The sequence below is a fragment of the Sapajus apella genome, unplaced genomic scaffold (assembly GCF_009761245.1).
Source record: "Sapajus apella isolate SASKATOON/1434 unplaced genomic scaffold, GSC_monkey_1.0 scaffold1, whole genome shotgun sequence".
Lineage (NCBI taxonomy): Eukaryota > Metazoa > Chordata > Mammalia > Primates > Cebidae > Sapajus > Sapajus apella.
This window is the reverse complement of record NW_022436941.1, coordinates 24,498,420-24,514,640: the sequence shown is the minus strand read 5'-3', so window position 1 is coordinate 24,514,640 and position 16,221 is coordinate 24,498,420. Positions and strand designations below refer to the sequence as shown.

Genomic DNA, 16,221 nt, shown 5'->3' with positions numbered 1-16,221 from the left:
TTGCTCAAAATTCCAGCTACATATTTTTAAGACAATCAAACGGAAGATGAACTTCATTAGGGACTTGAAACAGTTTCAGTTGGTTAATGGTTCTACTTCAGGCAATCAGTCAAGACAAAAGGGAAATAATTCAAAGAATGAGGGAACTGGGACCCTTCCAAAGTTGCAGGTGAGGTCATCTGTGTTTGCATCAGAGATCTATAATTTATATAGATTCACACACATCTTTTTCAGATATGCATACATTGGGGGCTGTGTAGAGTGTTGTGGAACTAAATGTATTTGTATGTGTTCAACACACTGTATAATTGACTCAATTATCCATGTGAAGATTATTCACATTTAATTTGCAATCTGGCTTCTCCTTTCAGTTAGGTTGTTCTTGGGCTGCTCCAGGAATGCTAATTTAAATAATAATTTAAGTAAAACATAATTAGAAAGGAAAATTAAATTCAATTTTTTTGTCAGCTCTTGAATATTCTACTGCTGAAATGTAACTAAACCATCCACTATCTTTTAATTCTCCAATGCCTTTATAGTACCACAGGGTTTTATTGCATTCCACAGACTATTGCAATAGTTTCCAGGTAGCTCTCCTGCTTACCTCTTTCCATTCTAATCATCATTCTGCTGACAGCAGCCTTCAAAAAACCAACTCCCATTGCAAAATTTCTTTGCTTCAAAACATTTAATGGATAGAAAAAACATTTAATGGATACCCAATTTCTCATCGGATTAAATGCACATAACCACAACCAGTCATTAAAGGCTTTTTCTAGCCTAAATTCCTGTTCTTCAAAGTCATTCAAACCATCCTTCTCCTCCACTGCCCTGAAACACACTGCCTCCACACTTCACACTTCTACAGACCCACTGCATTTGCCACCTGCCCCAGGAAGCTTTTCCTGATTTTACCTCTAATGCCTTTCACTGCTCCTACATCTGAATTCCTTTAACGCTCATGAATTTTTCAAAGGCAGACCAAGGTATTTATGCAAACATGCTGGTCTCCCTGTCTTGGATGAGGTCCTTAACATCACTCACTGCAGCGATTCAACTCCCCTACGCTGCAGTGGCAGACTCTAAAGAAGGGTGCAACAAATACTTGTCCATTTAGACTGCTGGCGAACCCTGAGAGCAGAAATTTTGGCCTTTTTTTTTTTTTTTTTTTTTTTTTTCTCCAGTGGCCAGCACAGTGCTTGGTACACAGTAGGCGTTCATTCATTGAACGCTGATGAAGGAATTGAACGTACATACTACAAGCCCTGCAGATGCAGATACAGGAGGAGTTCATGGCACAATGCTTAGGGTGAAACTGGAGGCACTACCTCTCCTGACAAGTGATGCTCCGCTTTCTGGGTAGGCTGGGATGCAGGTGGGGCGGAGCGCGCTCAACTGCCTGCCTCTCCGCAGGCTAAACGCTGGAAAACACACACACACACACACACACACACACACACACACACACACACACCCCAAGTATGTACACACGGGCTCATTTAAATTTTCCCTATTAAAAAAATACATACGCACACACGTGCACACACAGCCTAACCAAGTACACACACACACACACCAAGTTTGTACACATGGGCTCATTTAAATCTGCCCTATTAAAAAAATACACACGCACACACCGCCTAACCAAGTATGTACACACGGGCTTGCTAAAACTTGCCCTATTTAAAAATTATAACATACATATGCACACACACAGCCACACATATATCATCTATCCAGGTCTGTACATAGACTTGCTTAAACCTGCCCTCTTAAATACACACATACACACCACCTATCCAGGTATGTACATACATATATAATATAGAAACATAAAGACATATATATGCACAGACTTAACTCCAACACGACTGGGGTGTCGGGAGGACAACTGGGCCGCCGTCTCCGACCTACAGAACTGCGGGACGGTCTCCCGGCGGTGGCCTGGGCCGCAGAAGTCCTAGACTCCTACAGAGGCCCCTGCGCGGCTTGGGCCTTCCGGCTTTCCGTCCGCCGCGGTCGCCATTGGCTGGGCTCGGCGCAGCTGACCGACAGCGGCAGTGCTAGAAAGCTGTGAGGATGGCGGTGCCGGCAGCGCTGATCCTACGGGAGAGCCCCAGGTAGCTGACCCTCTAAGCTTTTGCTGTAGCCGCGGCCGGGAAGGCGCGGATCGGGCTCGCGCAAGGCTGTCCTGGCTGCCTACCGCCTGGGCGCCGTGTGGGGCCGGGTCTTGTGGGGTGGGCTACCGACGTCGCGACGCGGGGTCCGCGGAGTGCGTGGGGCCGTGTAGCGCCTCTACAGTCACGGTGGTCCACATGTGCGGCTCACAGTGCGCCTGGCAGCTGAGGTCTGTACGGAAGCGTGTGGTCTGCAAGCGAATGGTATGCGTCACTGTTCGTGGACTTTGGTAACAGAAGTTCCCGGGCGCTGTCTTGAGTGCTGCCTAATTACGCGGAACGATATGCCGTTTCCGATTTCAGTTCTCGTTCAGACCATCTCGTGAGAAAGGCTCACGTTGGTGCTGGAAGGTCTTTAATAGCCAACACATGTTAATACCCCCTTTAAATCAGGATCAAATAGGGCTCAGGCCCCGAATTTTTGGTTGGTAACAATATATAGCCTTAGCTTCGCCTTGGTGGCATTTACTTTTGTTTCCATTTTTAACAAATTTTTGGTTAATTTCTACTTATGGTAAATAAAGTTAGTTGTCCTTGGTGGTGATGTAAAGTTCCCCTTTAACATTATTTAAATTAAAAAAAAAAACTCAATTTGTGGAAAAAATAAGTAATAGTGCGGGTGGTGTGTGGATAGAGAAAAAGAACTGAACTATATAGGCAAAATAGTGTTCAGAAGAAATTTCTTTGTGCTTGGATTGGGCAGAAATCTTCCAGAAGAAAAGAGTTGCTATTTTAAAGTTTTTCTTTTTTCCTGGATTCCTTTTGTTACCAGTGGAGGGTGTCCTGGTTCTTGTCGTCTTGAACAAAGAATTAGAGAAGACACTCAAACAAAGCGAGGAAAGAAAGAAGAAATTTATTGAAAATGAAACTACACTCCGCAGTGTGAGAGTTGCCCGAGCATATGGGCTCTAGGAACCCTACAGAATTTTGGGGAGTTTAAATACCCCCTGGAGGATTCCATTGGTTACCTGGTGTACTCCCTAGGTAAATGAGGAGGATGAAGTAAATTTACAAAGTCATTTACTCCGCCTGCACCCTATGGAGAGGATATTTCCTGTCATAGCTGAACTGTGAATCAGCCTTATGTTCCCAACCTCCAGACCCTATTTTCCTGCCTCACTTTGGTTCTGATCGCCAGTTTATTTCCTCATACCAATGTCTTGGGGAACACTGCTGTATCAGTAAACTGTATCCAGTATGGTGCAGTATAGAATTGTTCTCATCACATCATTTAAAGTTGATTATTACAGACCCAGGTGCTGTGGCTCCTGCCTAATTTAATCCCAGCACTTTGGGAAGCTGAGGCGGGCTGATCTCTCTCTCTCTCTTTTTTTTTTTTTTTTTTTTTTTTTTTTTAAGACGGATTTTCCCCTCGTGTTGTCCAGGCTGGAGTGCATTGGTGCAATCTCACAATCTCAGCTCACTGCAGCCTCTGCCTCCCCGGTTCAAGCGATTCTCCTCCCTCAGCCTTTCAGTTAGCTGAAGTTATAGGCACCTGTCACCACGCCTGACTAGTTTTTTTTGTATTTTTAGTAAGTAAAGATGGGGTTTCACCATGTTGGCCAGGCTGATCTCGAGCTCCTGACCTCAGGTGATCTGCCCGCCCCAGCCTTGCAAAATGTTGGGATTACAGGCATGAGCTAAAGCAGGACTGATTGCTTGAGCTCAGGAGTTTGAGACTGGCCTGGGCAACAGGGCAAAACCCTCTCTCTACAAAAAACAAAAAAATTAGCCGGCGCTGTAGTGTGCGCGTGTAGTCCTAGCTGCTTGGGAAGCTGAGGCCTGAGAATCCCTAGAACCCAGGAGGCAGAGGCTATAGTGAGCCGAGACTGCACCACTGCACTCCAGCCTGGGCCGCAGAGCCGAGATCCTATCTCAAAAATAAATAAAGTTGATTATTACAATTAAAACAGTTTTAAAATAACTGTGTGCTTAGTGACCCCAAATGATTTTGTACATAGTATTTGAAAAGTTATTTGCCTTGCAGTATTCTTTATGTTTTTGGTGTAATTGCCTTAATTGCTGTTCCTCTCCCCCTACCCCTTTCAGAGTTCCATTTTTGGGTTAAGTGGCTACATAAACACTCTACCGAATTAATGCCCTTCCCCTGCAGAGTACAAGCTTTCCCTAGTAGTTCGGTTTGCCCAAAACAAAGAAAATTTGCCAAATGGACCTTTTTAGCAGAAGTAATTTCAGGGGTATCTTTTTGGAAACGTTCAGATTACCCTGCCTTTTCTGCTGGCTGTCATCTGTTTTTCTTTATTTCACTCAGATTTACCATATAGCAATCAGAGTTGTTGGAATGAAAACTTACAGACAGCTACAGAAAGTATAGTTCAGCTTGGAAAACACATTTTTAAACTGTTCTTATAACTTTCTTTAGCATGAAGAAAGCAGTGTCACTGATAAATGAGATAGATATAGGAAGATTTCCACGGTTGCTCACTCGGATTCTTCAAAAGCTTCACCTGAAGGTTTGTATTTTTGTGTTTCCATACCTTGTAATCTTCCTTCTGATTTAATTGAAAGTCTGATTATTTGGAGAACTTTTTGCAAAGTATAGTGTTCTCCAATATGTTTTTAAGGACACTGATTCTGTGGGAGATTTGGTAATGTTTCATGGTCAAAAGTTTGAGAAACTCTGTCTTCAATGAAGTTAGATTTTTTAAATTACGGAAGTTTTCAGAGTATGTATTTGAGGGTGATTATAGCATGTAACATTTTCCAAATGTGTTTGGCCTTGAATCTGTTTTATTATGGTATATATTTTGGGACTAATGTTCTATAAGATATATTTTAGGGAAAAATTCTGATGTCCTGGTTTCATTTTTCCCCTGAAAAATAATTCTGATATTTTCTATCAACTAGTATTTAATCTTTCACTTAATTTTGTTCCTCTTTCACTTTTATTTTAAAGGTATGGTTGTTTTGGACATGTGGATGCTTAGTAATTCTCTACCTGGCTTAATCCAAGTTAATTTCTTTATTGGGCTATAAAAATTTGATTCCATCAGACATATTTATGGAGCGCCCACTAATTGCTCTTTGTAGTGCCAGGTATCACCATCCAATGAGAACCAAGGCTCTACTCTTTCCTCTTTTTCTTGGCCAAGAGCCAGCCTCAAAACCATGGCTTTTCCCTGTGAAGTGTCTTTCAAATCCAAGTTCTCACAATTCTAGTTCAAATCCTTGTTATTTGTTTTTTAGAAGGCAGTAGTTCCCTTCAAGCTGGTTTCCCTGCCTATAGTTTTCTTGTTTTCTACTGCTTCATAGTACTATGTAAATTACTTTCTAAATTTTTTTTTCCAAAAACAAAGATGGATTATATTTTTTACAGTGTGCAAAGCCATCAGTGACTATTCATTGCCCCCCTGAGGAAAGCTTAAAATCCTTAACATTGTGTACAAGTCCCATTATAATATGGCTGCAGTCTACATTCTCCTCATGTTGTATTGTAATTGCTGCAGTTACACTGGATGGTGTCTGTTTACTACAACGTGCCATGAACTTTTTCAACAGTGTGTCTATGCATAAACTCTTTCCTTAGCCTATAAATGTCCTTCTTCCCTTCTTTACCGAGTAACCTGTTCATCTTTCAAGGATTTCACAAGCTCGGTCTCAACAGTTTGTTCTTTCTTCTGTGCTCTTAATTCATTCTCACCTGATTTTAGTACTGCATCGTAAGTATTTGTTTCATGATTAGGAAGCAACCAAATCCCTAAACCTATTAATCTATCTTCCTCTGGTTTTAAATATCTTGAGGATTATGTCTTACTCATCTTTATATTTCCCATTCCTAATAGATTGCTACTGGTATAGTTGGCACTCAATAAATATTCTTGGAGTTAATTATTTTCCTTGCCATGGGAAACACAAAACAAACATAGGTCTTCTTTAATATATTCCTATTTCTAAGGATTTTGTGATACAGATGGAGAGAAAGGAGGAACCCCATGATAGCAGCAACATTATTTACTATTCATAAAGTTACATTGCTTTCTTTTTGACTAGTGTGGTACTAATGGCTTTGTGTTACTAATTCATCCAATCCTTATGGCAACTTGAAGAAGTTGGTACTGTGGTCATCTCTGGTCACCTTCATTTTATCTATGAGGTAACCAAGATAGAGATCAGTTAAGTAATTTTCCAAAGGTCATGCAGCTAGGTAGTAAGGCAGCTTGGCTCCGTGACTCCATCATCCCCTATTATAAGAAACCTCAGGAAAGAGTATGGAACATTTCATAAATCAGTCCCAAAGTAAATGATGTGGGTGAAACAGATATTCTGCTTTATTTCTTGAGCTGGTGGGTGCTTTCTTATGTGTAACAATATAGGACAAGAAACTCTTCTATACATCTTTTGTTCTTCATACTGAGAGAGAGTGGAATACATGCTTGGAAAATTGTGATGTTTAGTTTGTCTTTGACTCTGTCAGTCATGTCTGGAGTTGAGAATAATTTAATATCTATCTTAGAGTTCACTGAGTGGCTGAAGCATTGCGTGGAAGAGCTTGAATGCTTTGTCATCAGAGGTAGGAGAGTGGAGAGGAAAAGAGGTGCTTGTTGAAAATTGAAGTTACTGGTCCTGCTGGAATCTAATGTCCAGGGACTTTTAAATAAAGAAACATATGTATATAAATACAGGGACTTTTAAATAAAGAAACATATGTATATAAATACTTGCCTGCTAAGAAAATGTTCAGGAAAGGTGTAAATTGTTTTTTCCTGTACAGTTTCAGGGGATGATCTTCTAGAGGGGCTTCTATTTTGAGAAGGGCTCTTCAGTCAAGTTTGCAGTAAATTTCAGGATCTGCCAATTTTCTTTTCTGTACCCTGACTTCATCAAGTTGGTCTTTGTCTTGAGACAGAATTCTTAGAATAGTGAAACCTGAGGCAGGCAAATGGGTGAAGAGGTTTAGGGATTTTGTTACTTCTCTACTGGTACTTTTATTTTACCAAGTTTAATCTGTTTATGGGCAGAAGATATATTTTTGTCCAAGCTGGTTCCTTGGAATCCCGAGTAGGGATCAACATGAGGGAACTAAGACAGCTAAGGCATAGAATGTGGGCATCCGTACCTGATTAATGATCTGGGAGTCCTCTTTGAACTGACTATCTTCCTGGCTCATCCTGGCATGTACAAATACATGAAGATTTTGTTTGTTCATTGCAATGTCTGGAGGGTGCTACTGGTATTTAATGTCCAGGGACTTTAAAAATATTTTGCATTATTTAGGGCAGTGCTGCACGAAGGCTTGTCCCATCTAGCATGCCAACGGTTTGCATTGGGAAATGATGATGGAAGTCAGATAAACTTCCTTCCATAGCTTAGTTATGGAAGTTAGAAATAAACATTTTTGACCTTTGCACTTCAGAAATAACTGTCACAACTCATGTATTAAAACAACTCATGTACTTTGCTCCATAGGAGACTTTGAGGCCCTCATACAAAGCCTGTTGAGGTAACCATGCTGTTTATCTAGTTCTGAGAGGTCAGCTCTCTGGATTCCTGACCATGGCATATTAGAAATAGCAAACTGGGAGATGAAGGTGCTATCATTGGGCATGTAGGCAGCTTAAAGAAATATCTGCTGATCATCACATCAAATGGAATAATTATGAAAATCAGGCACAAGAAACATAAAAGCACAAAAGTCTGAGATTTCTTTTTGCTGAAGTTAAAAATCATCTATGTCTTAGTACAGGGATCTGTTGCTCAGAATTGTGACCTGAGTCATCACAAGATATTTGTTTAATCCAATTTATTTTGTTTACAAAGATCTAGAAATGAGCATCATACATTTTATAAATTTACATGCGTATCAGTTTCTTTTCATCATGTATTTTCCTTTAAAGTTCTCATCTCACATATGAATAAATGAATCTTCTATCAAGTATGAATTTTGAATGCCTAAATATGTGTTCATATAATAAATAGATTGCTATTTGTGTCATAGGCTGAGAGCAGTTTCAGTGAAGAAGAGGAAGAAAAACTTCAAGCAGCATTTTCTCTGGAGAAGCAAGATCTTCACCTAGTTCTTGAAACAATATCATTTATTTTAGAACAGGTATTTTTATTTCATCAAATTTTCTAACCATGGTGTTTTTACTACATATTTGTATTGTTATGATATCTATAACATTCTGGTTTTTTTAAATTAAAAAGTATACAAGATGGAAGCTGTGAATATGTTTTAGTTAAGAATTTCAATGTTAAAATATTTGAATATTATAAAGTATTTGAAAATATGAATAGAGACTTCATTGTTTTGAGACACTTATAAAAGATTTTAATTCATTGGTACTTGGTATAAATGGAAAAATGGACGTATTTTACTTAAGCTACTAAATGATTTGGGGGCTGTATTGACTAGGATGGTAAGTAAGGCATTTAGAAAAGAAATACTGTCACATTATGTGCTACTGAGCTGTCCTTCTGCATCCCTTTTTCTTATCTAAATTCACTTCATTATTTAAGCTCCTATTCAAGATTCATTTTCTATACTTCAGCTGTGACCCCTTATACTTTCAGTCTGCCTTTATTTGAATTTTTAAAAATCCTTGGCTATCACAGTAGAGCATATTATTAGTCTTTCAGTAGTTCATATATGTTAGTTGTGTCTCCTTCACTAGATTCTAATTTGTGGGGGGCAGGATCATATTTTTTTGTGTATCTTATGTAAACCTACCACATTGGTGGGCTTAAAATAGATCCTCATAAATACCTGTTGGTTGATTAAAAATAATACTTGTGAAATAAAAGTTTAAATAGTTTTGTAGCTTAATGAGCATTTTAATGAACATATTAGGAGGACAAGCTGCCAGGCATCGACTACAGCCTTGTATATATTATAGATCACAAAGATTAATGTGATTCTAATTTTTGGTGGGTTTTCAGTAGAAGAAAAGGATCATCGAGTAGGACAGCATAGCATGGTGTTCCAGAATAATGTGAGAAATGGAACAGGTATCACTGTTAACATTTTTTTACAACTTTTAATTATATATTACCTAGGAAGCTGGTAGATAAGGTAATTTCGAGAAAGTGTTTCTTGGAAAAACTGTTGTATACTTATTTGAAATGATTAAGTGAAATTTTAATTAGGATACCATTTACATAGCTAAAGCAAAGAAGAAGTTTTTTGGTTATTAAGTGGATTTAGGATTACTTAAAGCACAGGCAAAAATGAAAAAGAAAATTCAGCCTGAATAATGTAGGCCATTTAATCCTGACTCTTCTGGCCCTTCATTATGTGTTTTATTATTTATAAAATAACCAAAAATATCTGTAATAGGACTATGAAGTATTCTTTTGACTTAAGTAATTTAAAAATAATTTTGTATTTATTATAGTTTAAGGTTTCTGTATGAAGATGACGGACATAAATAATTTCTTTTTCTTTTTAATAGGCAGTATATCACAACGTGAAGCCAGCAGCTTTGCAGCAGCAATTAGAGAACATTCACCTTAGACAAGACAAAGCTGAAGCATTTGTCAATACGTGGTCTACTATGGGTCAAGAAACAGTTGAAAAGTTCAGGCAGAGAATTCTGGCTCCCTATAAGGTATAGAACATGCCATATTAAATATGTTTTTCAGTAATGTTTGGCATAAATTATTATACCTGAAGAATTTTTAAAGTGATTTTGTTGAGAGGTATTTAAAGTATTTTGTTGAGAGGTAGAGTCAGGCAAAAGAAACACAGATGCTCCTCAATTTATAGTGCCCTTACATCCTGATAAACCTGTTGCGAATTGAAAATATCCTAAGTCAAAAACATATTACACTGTAGAGAATCAATTGTTTACCCTCGTGATCACATGGCTGACTGGAAGCTATAGCTTGCTGCCATTGCCCAGCATCATGAGAGAATATTGTACATACTGCTAGCCTAGGAAAATACAGAATTCAAAATATGAAGTATAGTTTCTACTGAGTACATATTACTTTCATACCATTGTAAAGTCAAAATATTGTCCCTGACTTACGTTTTGATTTTATAGTGGTATGAAACTATTGCAGTTTCGACATACTTTTACTTTTGATCTCTTCCTGGGCTAGTGATATGTGGTACATAAGATATTCCTTTTTAGGAGGCTTTTCAAGATGGCTGTCTAGAGGCACAGGACACTTCTCCACAAAGAAGAAGCAAAATAGTGAGTAGGTAACCACACTTCAAATAGAGCATCTAAAAGAGAATGCTAGTGTTCAGCAAAGAAGTGGCTGGAAACACCTGAGGAGAGGAAAGAGAGGTGGACAGCCTTGCTAGGATAAACCAGAAGCCTGGAGAGGCTCCCCAGTGCAGTGTTGGGGTAACTGAGAGATCCCTAACTGTCCACATTCTTGCTGCAGACTCCTGTAATCCTAATCATGGGAGAGTTCTTGACCCCCATGAACTCCAAGACTGGCATAGAGTGCTCCACCAAGTACATGCAATGGCATTGCTCTAGAAAGGGTGCTTTTTCTGGGTTCCTTGCACCCCCTGAGTCCTAGGAAGCTGCAGCACGGCTTCATTTTAAGAGTCTAGTCCTTGTCAGAAACAGAATAATCTTAAAATTTGTATGAAACCAAAAAGGAACCCAAATAGCCAAAGCAATCCTAAGCAAAAAGAACAAAGCTGGAGGCATCATATTCCCTGACTTCATGGGAACAGCATGGTGTTGGTATAAAAGCAGATATATATAGCAATGGAACAATATAAAATACCCAGAAGTAAACCCATGTATTTATAGCCAACTGATTTATTGCAAAGGTGCCAAGAGCATACACTGGGGAAAGGACACCCCCCCTTTAATAAATGGTACTAGGGAAACTGGTTAAATATACAGAAGAATGAAATGACCCTTCTCTCTCACCATATAAAAAAATCAACTCAAAATGGATTAAAGACTTAAACATAAGACCCCCAACTATTAAAATACTAGAAGAAAACAGGAGAAACATTCTGGGACATTTATCTAGGCAAAAATTTCATTGCTGACATTCCTAAAACATGGACAAAAACTCCTCAAAATAGATAAATGGAACTATATTAAACTAAAAATCTTCTGTATATTAGTGGAGAAAACAGAGTGAAGAGACAACTTGTCAAATGGGAGAAAACATTTGCAAACTATTCACTTAATAAGTAACTAATATCCAGAACATACAAGGAACTTAAACACCTCAACTGCAAAGTAATCCCATTAAAATGTGGACAAAGGATCTAAACAGATGCTTCTTGAAAGATGATATATAAATGGCTAACAGGTATATGAAAAAATGCTTAACATCACTAATTACCAGGGAAATGCAAATTAAAACCAAAGATACAATATCATCTTACCACAGTTAGAATGGCTATTACTAAAAAGAGAAAAAATTAACAGGTGATAGTGAGGCTGCAGAGAAAGGGGAACTCATATGATTTTGGTGGCAGTGTAAATTAGTATAGCCATTTGGGAAAAGTAGTATGGAGATTTCTCAAAAAACTGAAAATAGAACTACCACACAGCCCAGTAATTCCACTGCTTGATATATATTCAAAGGTAAGAAAATAAGTATATCAAAGAAATATTTGTACCCCTGTGTTTATTGCAACACTGTTCACAATAACAAAGAAATCAACCTAAGTGTCCATCAGTGGATGAATGGATAAAGAAAATTTGGTATAATTACACATTGGAATAATAACCATAGAAGAGAATGAAATGTCGTTTCCAGCAACATGGATAGAACTAGAGGTCACTATATTGAGTGAAATAAGCTAGACACAGACAGATATAACATGCACTCACTCCTATGTGGAAACTAAACAAGTTGATGTCATGGAGGTAGAGGGTAGAATGGTAGTCACCAGAGACTGAGAAGGATGTAGGTATGTGCATGGCCTTTGAGGTCAGAGGGTGGATGAATAGAAGTTGGTTAATGAGTACAAACATATAGTTAGAAGTAATAAGTTTAATGTTTGATAGTTTAGTATGTTGCTTATAGTTGACATCAACATATTGGTCATTTCAAAATAGCTAGAAGTGAGGAAGTGAAATGTTCTGAACATACACAAATGTTAAATGCTTGTGGTGGTGAATATCTTAAATACCCTGATATGATCATTGCACAGTCTATGCATATAAGAAAATATCACACATATCTCATAAATATGTGCAAATATTATGTATTCATTAACAAAATAGGCATTGTGTTAGATGATTTTGCTTAACTGCAGGCTAATGTAAGTATACTGAACATGTCTATGGTCAGCTAGGCTAAGCTGTGATGTTTGGTAGGTTAAATGTATAAAATGCATTCATGAATTGTTATATTTTAACTTAACGATAGATTAATTGGGGCATAACGCCATTGTAAGTCAAGGAGCACCTGTATATTCCTAGAAGTCCTTTGTGAGATGTATGATTTGCAAATATTTACTCCTATACCTTTCCTTTTCATTCTCTTAACAGTGTCTTTCCCAGAACAAAACCATTAACTTTGGTGAAATGTTTTATTTCTTTTTTCTCTTTTCATGATCCTACTTTTGATTTTCTGTCTAAGACTTTGTAGCCTAATCCATGACACAAATATTTTCTCTTCTGCTTTCTTCTAAATGTTTTACATATTTACATTTTATGTTTAGATGTAAAATCCATATAAAGTTAATTTTGTATGACAGTGCAGGTCAAAATTCATTTTGTCTATGTATGGATGTTCATTTGCTCCAGTGTGATTTGTTGTTAACATTGTCCTTTTGTCATGGAATCACCATGTGTTTGTCTAAAATCATTTGATATTTTTGTGTGAGTCTTTTTCTTGGATTCCCTCTTTGATTTTATTGACCTATGTGTCTATGCCAATATCATACTGCCTTCATTATTATAGCTTAATAGTAAGTCTTAAAATCAGGTATTATGAGCCCACTGACTTTTTCTTCTTTTTTAATAATTATTTTGGCAATGCTAGTTTCTTTGCCTTTTTGTATACATTTGAAAATCAACTTTTGTATGTCTGTAAAAAATCCTGCTGGGATATTGATGGGTGATATGTTTAATTTGTAGACAACTTTATTGAGAAATGACTTCTTAACTAGTATTGAGTATATCTCTTCATTTAGCTAGGTCTTCTTTGATTTCTTTTACCAGTATCTTTTGTTTCCTGCACATATTTTGTTAGGTTTGGACCTTAAGTATTTTCTCTTTCTTTCTTTTTTTTTTCATTGTTGAGCTCTTGGTACTATTTTTCAAATTCTGTTTTCCAATGGCTTATTGCTAGTATATAGAGATACAATAGATTTTTCTGTACTGACCTCTTTCTACACTTTCCTATAACCTTGGTAATTCACTAATTAGTTTTGGCAGCTTTCTTATAGGTTTCTTGTGATTTCCTTTGTAGATAGTCACATTGTCTGTGAATAAAGACAGTTTTATTTCTTGCTTTTCAGTCTGTGCAGCTTTTATTTTTCTTGGTTTATTTTACTGACTAGGACCTTCAATATGATGCTGAATAGGAGTGGTAAGTCCGAATATTCTTGCCTGTTCCCGACTTTAGGGTGAAAGCATTCAGGCTCTTGTCATTAAGTATGATGTTAGAAAATGTCCCTTTATTGTTTTTGCTTCTCTACTTCCGTTTTTTAAAAATTCTGTATTCTTCTCTCAAGTGTCTTCTGTGATATTGCTTCATTTTTTATCATTTTTAATTCTGTTTTTTCCTATATCCTGTACAGATTTTAAGTTTTCCATTTGTTACCCTGCAATTCTTTTTAAAGCCGTTTTCATTTAAAAAAAAAAAAAATCTTGCTTTTTAATAGTAGCCTGTTCTCTATATTTTTCCTACAATTTATAGGGTCCATTTGTTTCCTTGCACATTAGTAGTCATAACAGTTAAAAACATTTTTGTTTTCTGCTTCTATTAGTAAGCTACTTTTTAGTGTCTTCATGATGAAAGTTTGTTTTTTAATGTAATATTTTCCCCAGAGTTGTATTACATAAGCTTCTGTTTAAGAAATAAATTAATCATTTGCTATATAAAATATGCAACTAAAGACCTAATTAATTGTACATTGTTCCATTGAGAATGCTGGAAATTATCTTTTTGTAATTCTGGGTATATCATAGGATAGCTACTATACTATTTGAAAGTCTGAAATGCTTAAATAAGATAATATAGTAACAAACATTGTATTTTGTATTGTGCAACTTTACTAAATTCATTTATTGGATCTAAGATTTTTTATGAATCTTTAGATTTTCTTAGATATAAGACCATATCTTCAGGAAACAGGAATAATTTTTCTGTTCCAATTTAGAAGCCTTTTATCTCTTGCTTGATGGCTGTGGCTAGAACTTCCAGTACTATGTTAAATACGAGTAGTGAAAAAGGGCATCCTTGTCTTGTCCAAGGTTTTGGAGGAAATGTTTTCAACATTTCCCTGTTATGTATGATGTTGGCTGTGGGCTTGTTATATATGGCATTTATGATTTTGATGCATATTTCTTCTATGCCCTGTTTGTTAAGAGTTTGTATCATGAAAGGGTACTGAATTTTATCAAATGCTATTTTCAGTCTGTTGATTCGATCATATAGTTTTTCTCCTTCATTTTTATGTGATTAATCACATTTATTGACTTGTATATTTTGAACCACTCTTACATCCCTGGAATAAAACGCACTTGATTGTGGTGTATTATCTTTTTAATATACTGTTGGATTCAGTTTCCTAGTATTTTGTTGAGGATTTTTGGGTCTACATTCATCAGGGATATTGGTCTTTAGTTTTCTTTATTTGTTGTGTTTATTTGTCTGGTTTTGGTGTTGGAATGATACTGGAGAATTAGGAAGAATTCCTTTCCCCCCTTAAAATTTTTTGGAACAGTTTCACAAGAATTGGTATTCGTTCTTTGTATTTTTGGCAGAATTGAGCTGTGAATCCATCTGGTCCTGTTTTTTGGGGGGGAGATTTTATTACTGATTTAATCTCACTACTCATTATTGGTCTGTTCAGCCTTTCTATTTCTTCTTTGTTCAATCTTGCGAGGTTGTGTATTAGTCCGTTCTTACATTGCTATACAGAAATACCCGTGACTCGGTAATTTATGAAGATAAGAGGTTTAATTGGCTCATGGTTCTGTAGGCTATATGGGAAGTACAAGGCTAGCATCTGCTTGGCTTCTGGGGAGGCCTCGAGAAATGAACAATTATGGCAAAAGGTGAAGGGGAGCAGGCCCATTACATGGCCAGAGCAGGAGAAAGGGAGGGAGGCCAGAGGTGCTAAATACTTTTAAACAACCAGATCTCAAGAGAGTTCACTATTGTGAAGACAGTGCCAAGAGGGATGGTGCTAAACCATTCATGAGAAACCAGCCTCCATGATCTAATTACCTCCCCTCCGGCCCCACTTCCAACATTGGGGATTACATTTCAATATGACATTTGGATGCATACACACATCTAAACTATATGAGGTTTTATGTTTCCAGGAATTTATTTCCTCCAAGTTTTCTGGTTTATGAACGTGTAGTAGTTCATAATACCCTCTGATGATCTTTTGAATTTTTCTCATATCATTTGTAATGTCTCCATTTTGATTTCTGATTGTATTTGGATCTTCTTTCTTCTGGTTATTGTTGCTAGTAGTTTATCAATTTTGTTTATCTTTTTAAAGAACTAGCTTTTTGTTTCATTAATTAATTTTTTTTTGTTGTTCTCTCATTTGGTTTTGCTCTGATCTGTGTTACTTCTTTACTTCTGCTAATTTTGTGTTTGGTTTGTTCTTTGTTCTTGCTTTTCTTGTTCATTTAGGTATATTGTTAGGTTGTTAATTTGCAGTCTTTCTGCTTTTGTGATGTAGGTATTGCTGTAAACTTCCTTCTTAGCACTGGTTTTGCTGTTCCTACAGGTTTTTGTATGTTGTGTTTCCAATTTGATTTGTTTCATAAAATTTTTAACTTCTCATCTTAATTTCTTCATTGATCCAAGGGTCATTCAGGAGCATATTGTTTAATTTTTCTGTATTTGCATAGTTTCCAAAGTTCTTGGTATTGATTTCTTGGTTTTGGTTTTATTTTACTGTGGT

The 16,221-nt window shown here is 36.9% G+C and overlaps 1 protein-coding gene across 7 annotated transcripts in view; it reads left to right on the top strand.

The window, feature by feature from the left end:
* Positions 1-1,998: 1,998 nt before the first annotated feature.
* Positions 1,999-16,221, top strand: part of COMMD10 (COMM domain containing 10) — a 203,730-nt gene continuing 189,507 nt past the window's right edge. For all 7 annotated transcript variants that reach the window (XM_032273839.1, XM_032273719.1, XM_032273769.1 and 4 more), the window contains exons 1-4: positions 1,999-2,120; positions 4,561-4,651; positions 8,134-8,244; positions 9,587-9,742. In XM_032273839.1, the coding sequence (XP_032129730.1) occupies positions 2,080-2,120; positions 4,561-4,651; positions 8,134-8,244; positions 9,587-9,742 (399 nt within the window). In that variant the 5' untranslated portion in view covers positions 1,999-2,079. The remainder of the gene's footprint in view (positions 2,121-4,560; positions 4,652-8,133; positions 8,245-9,586; positions 9,743-16,221) is intronic.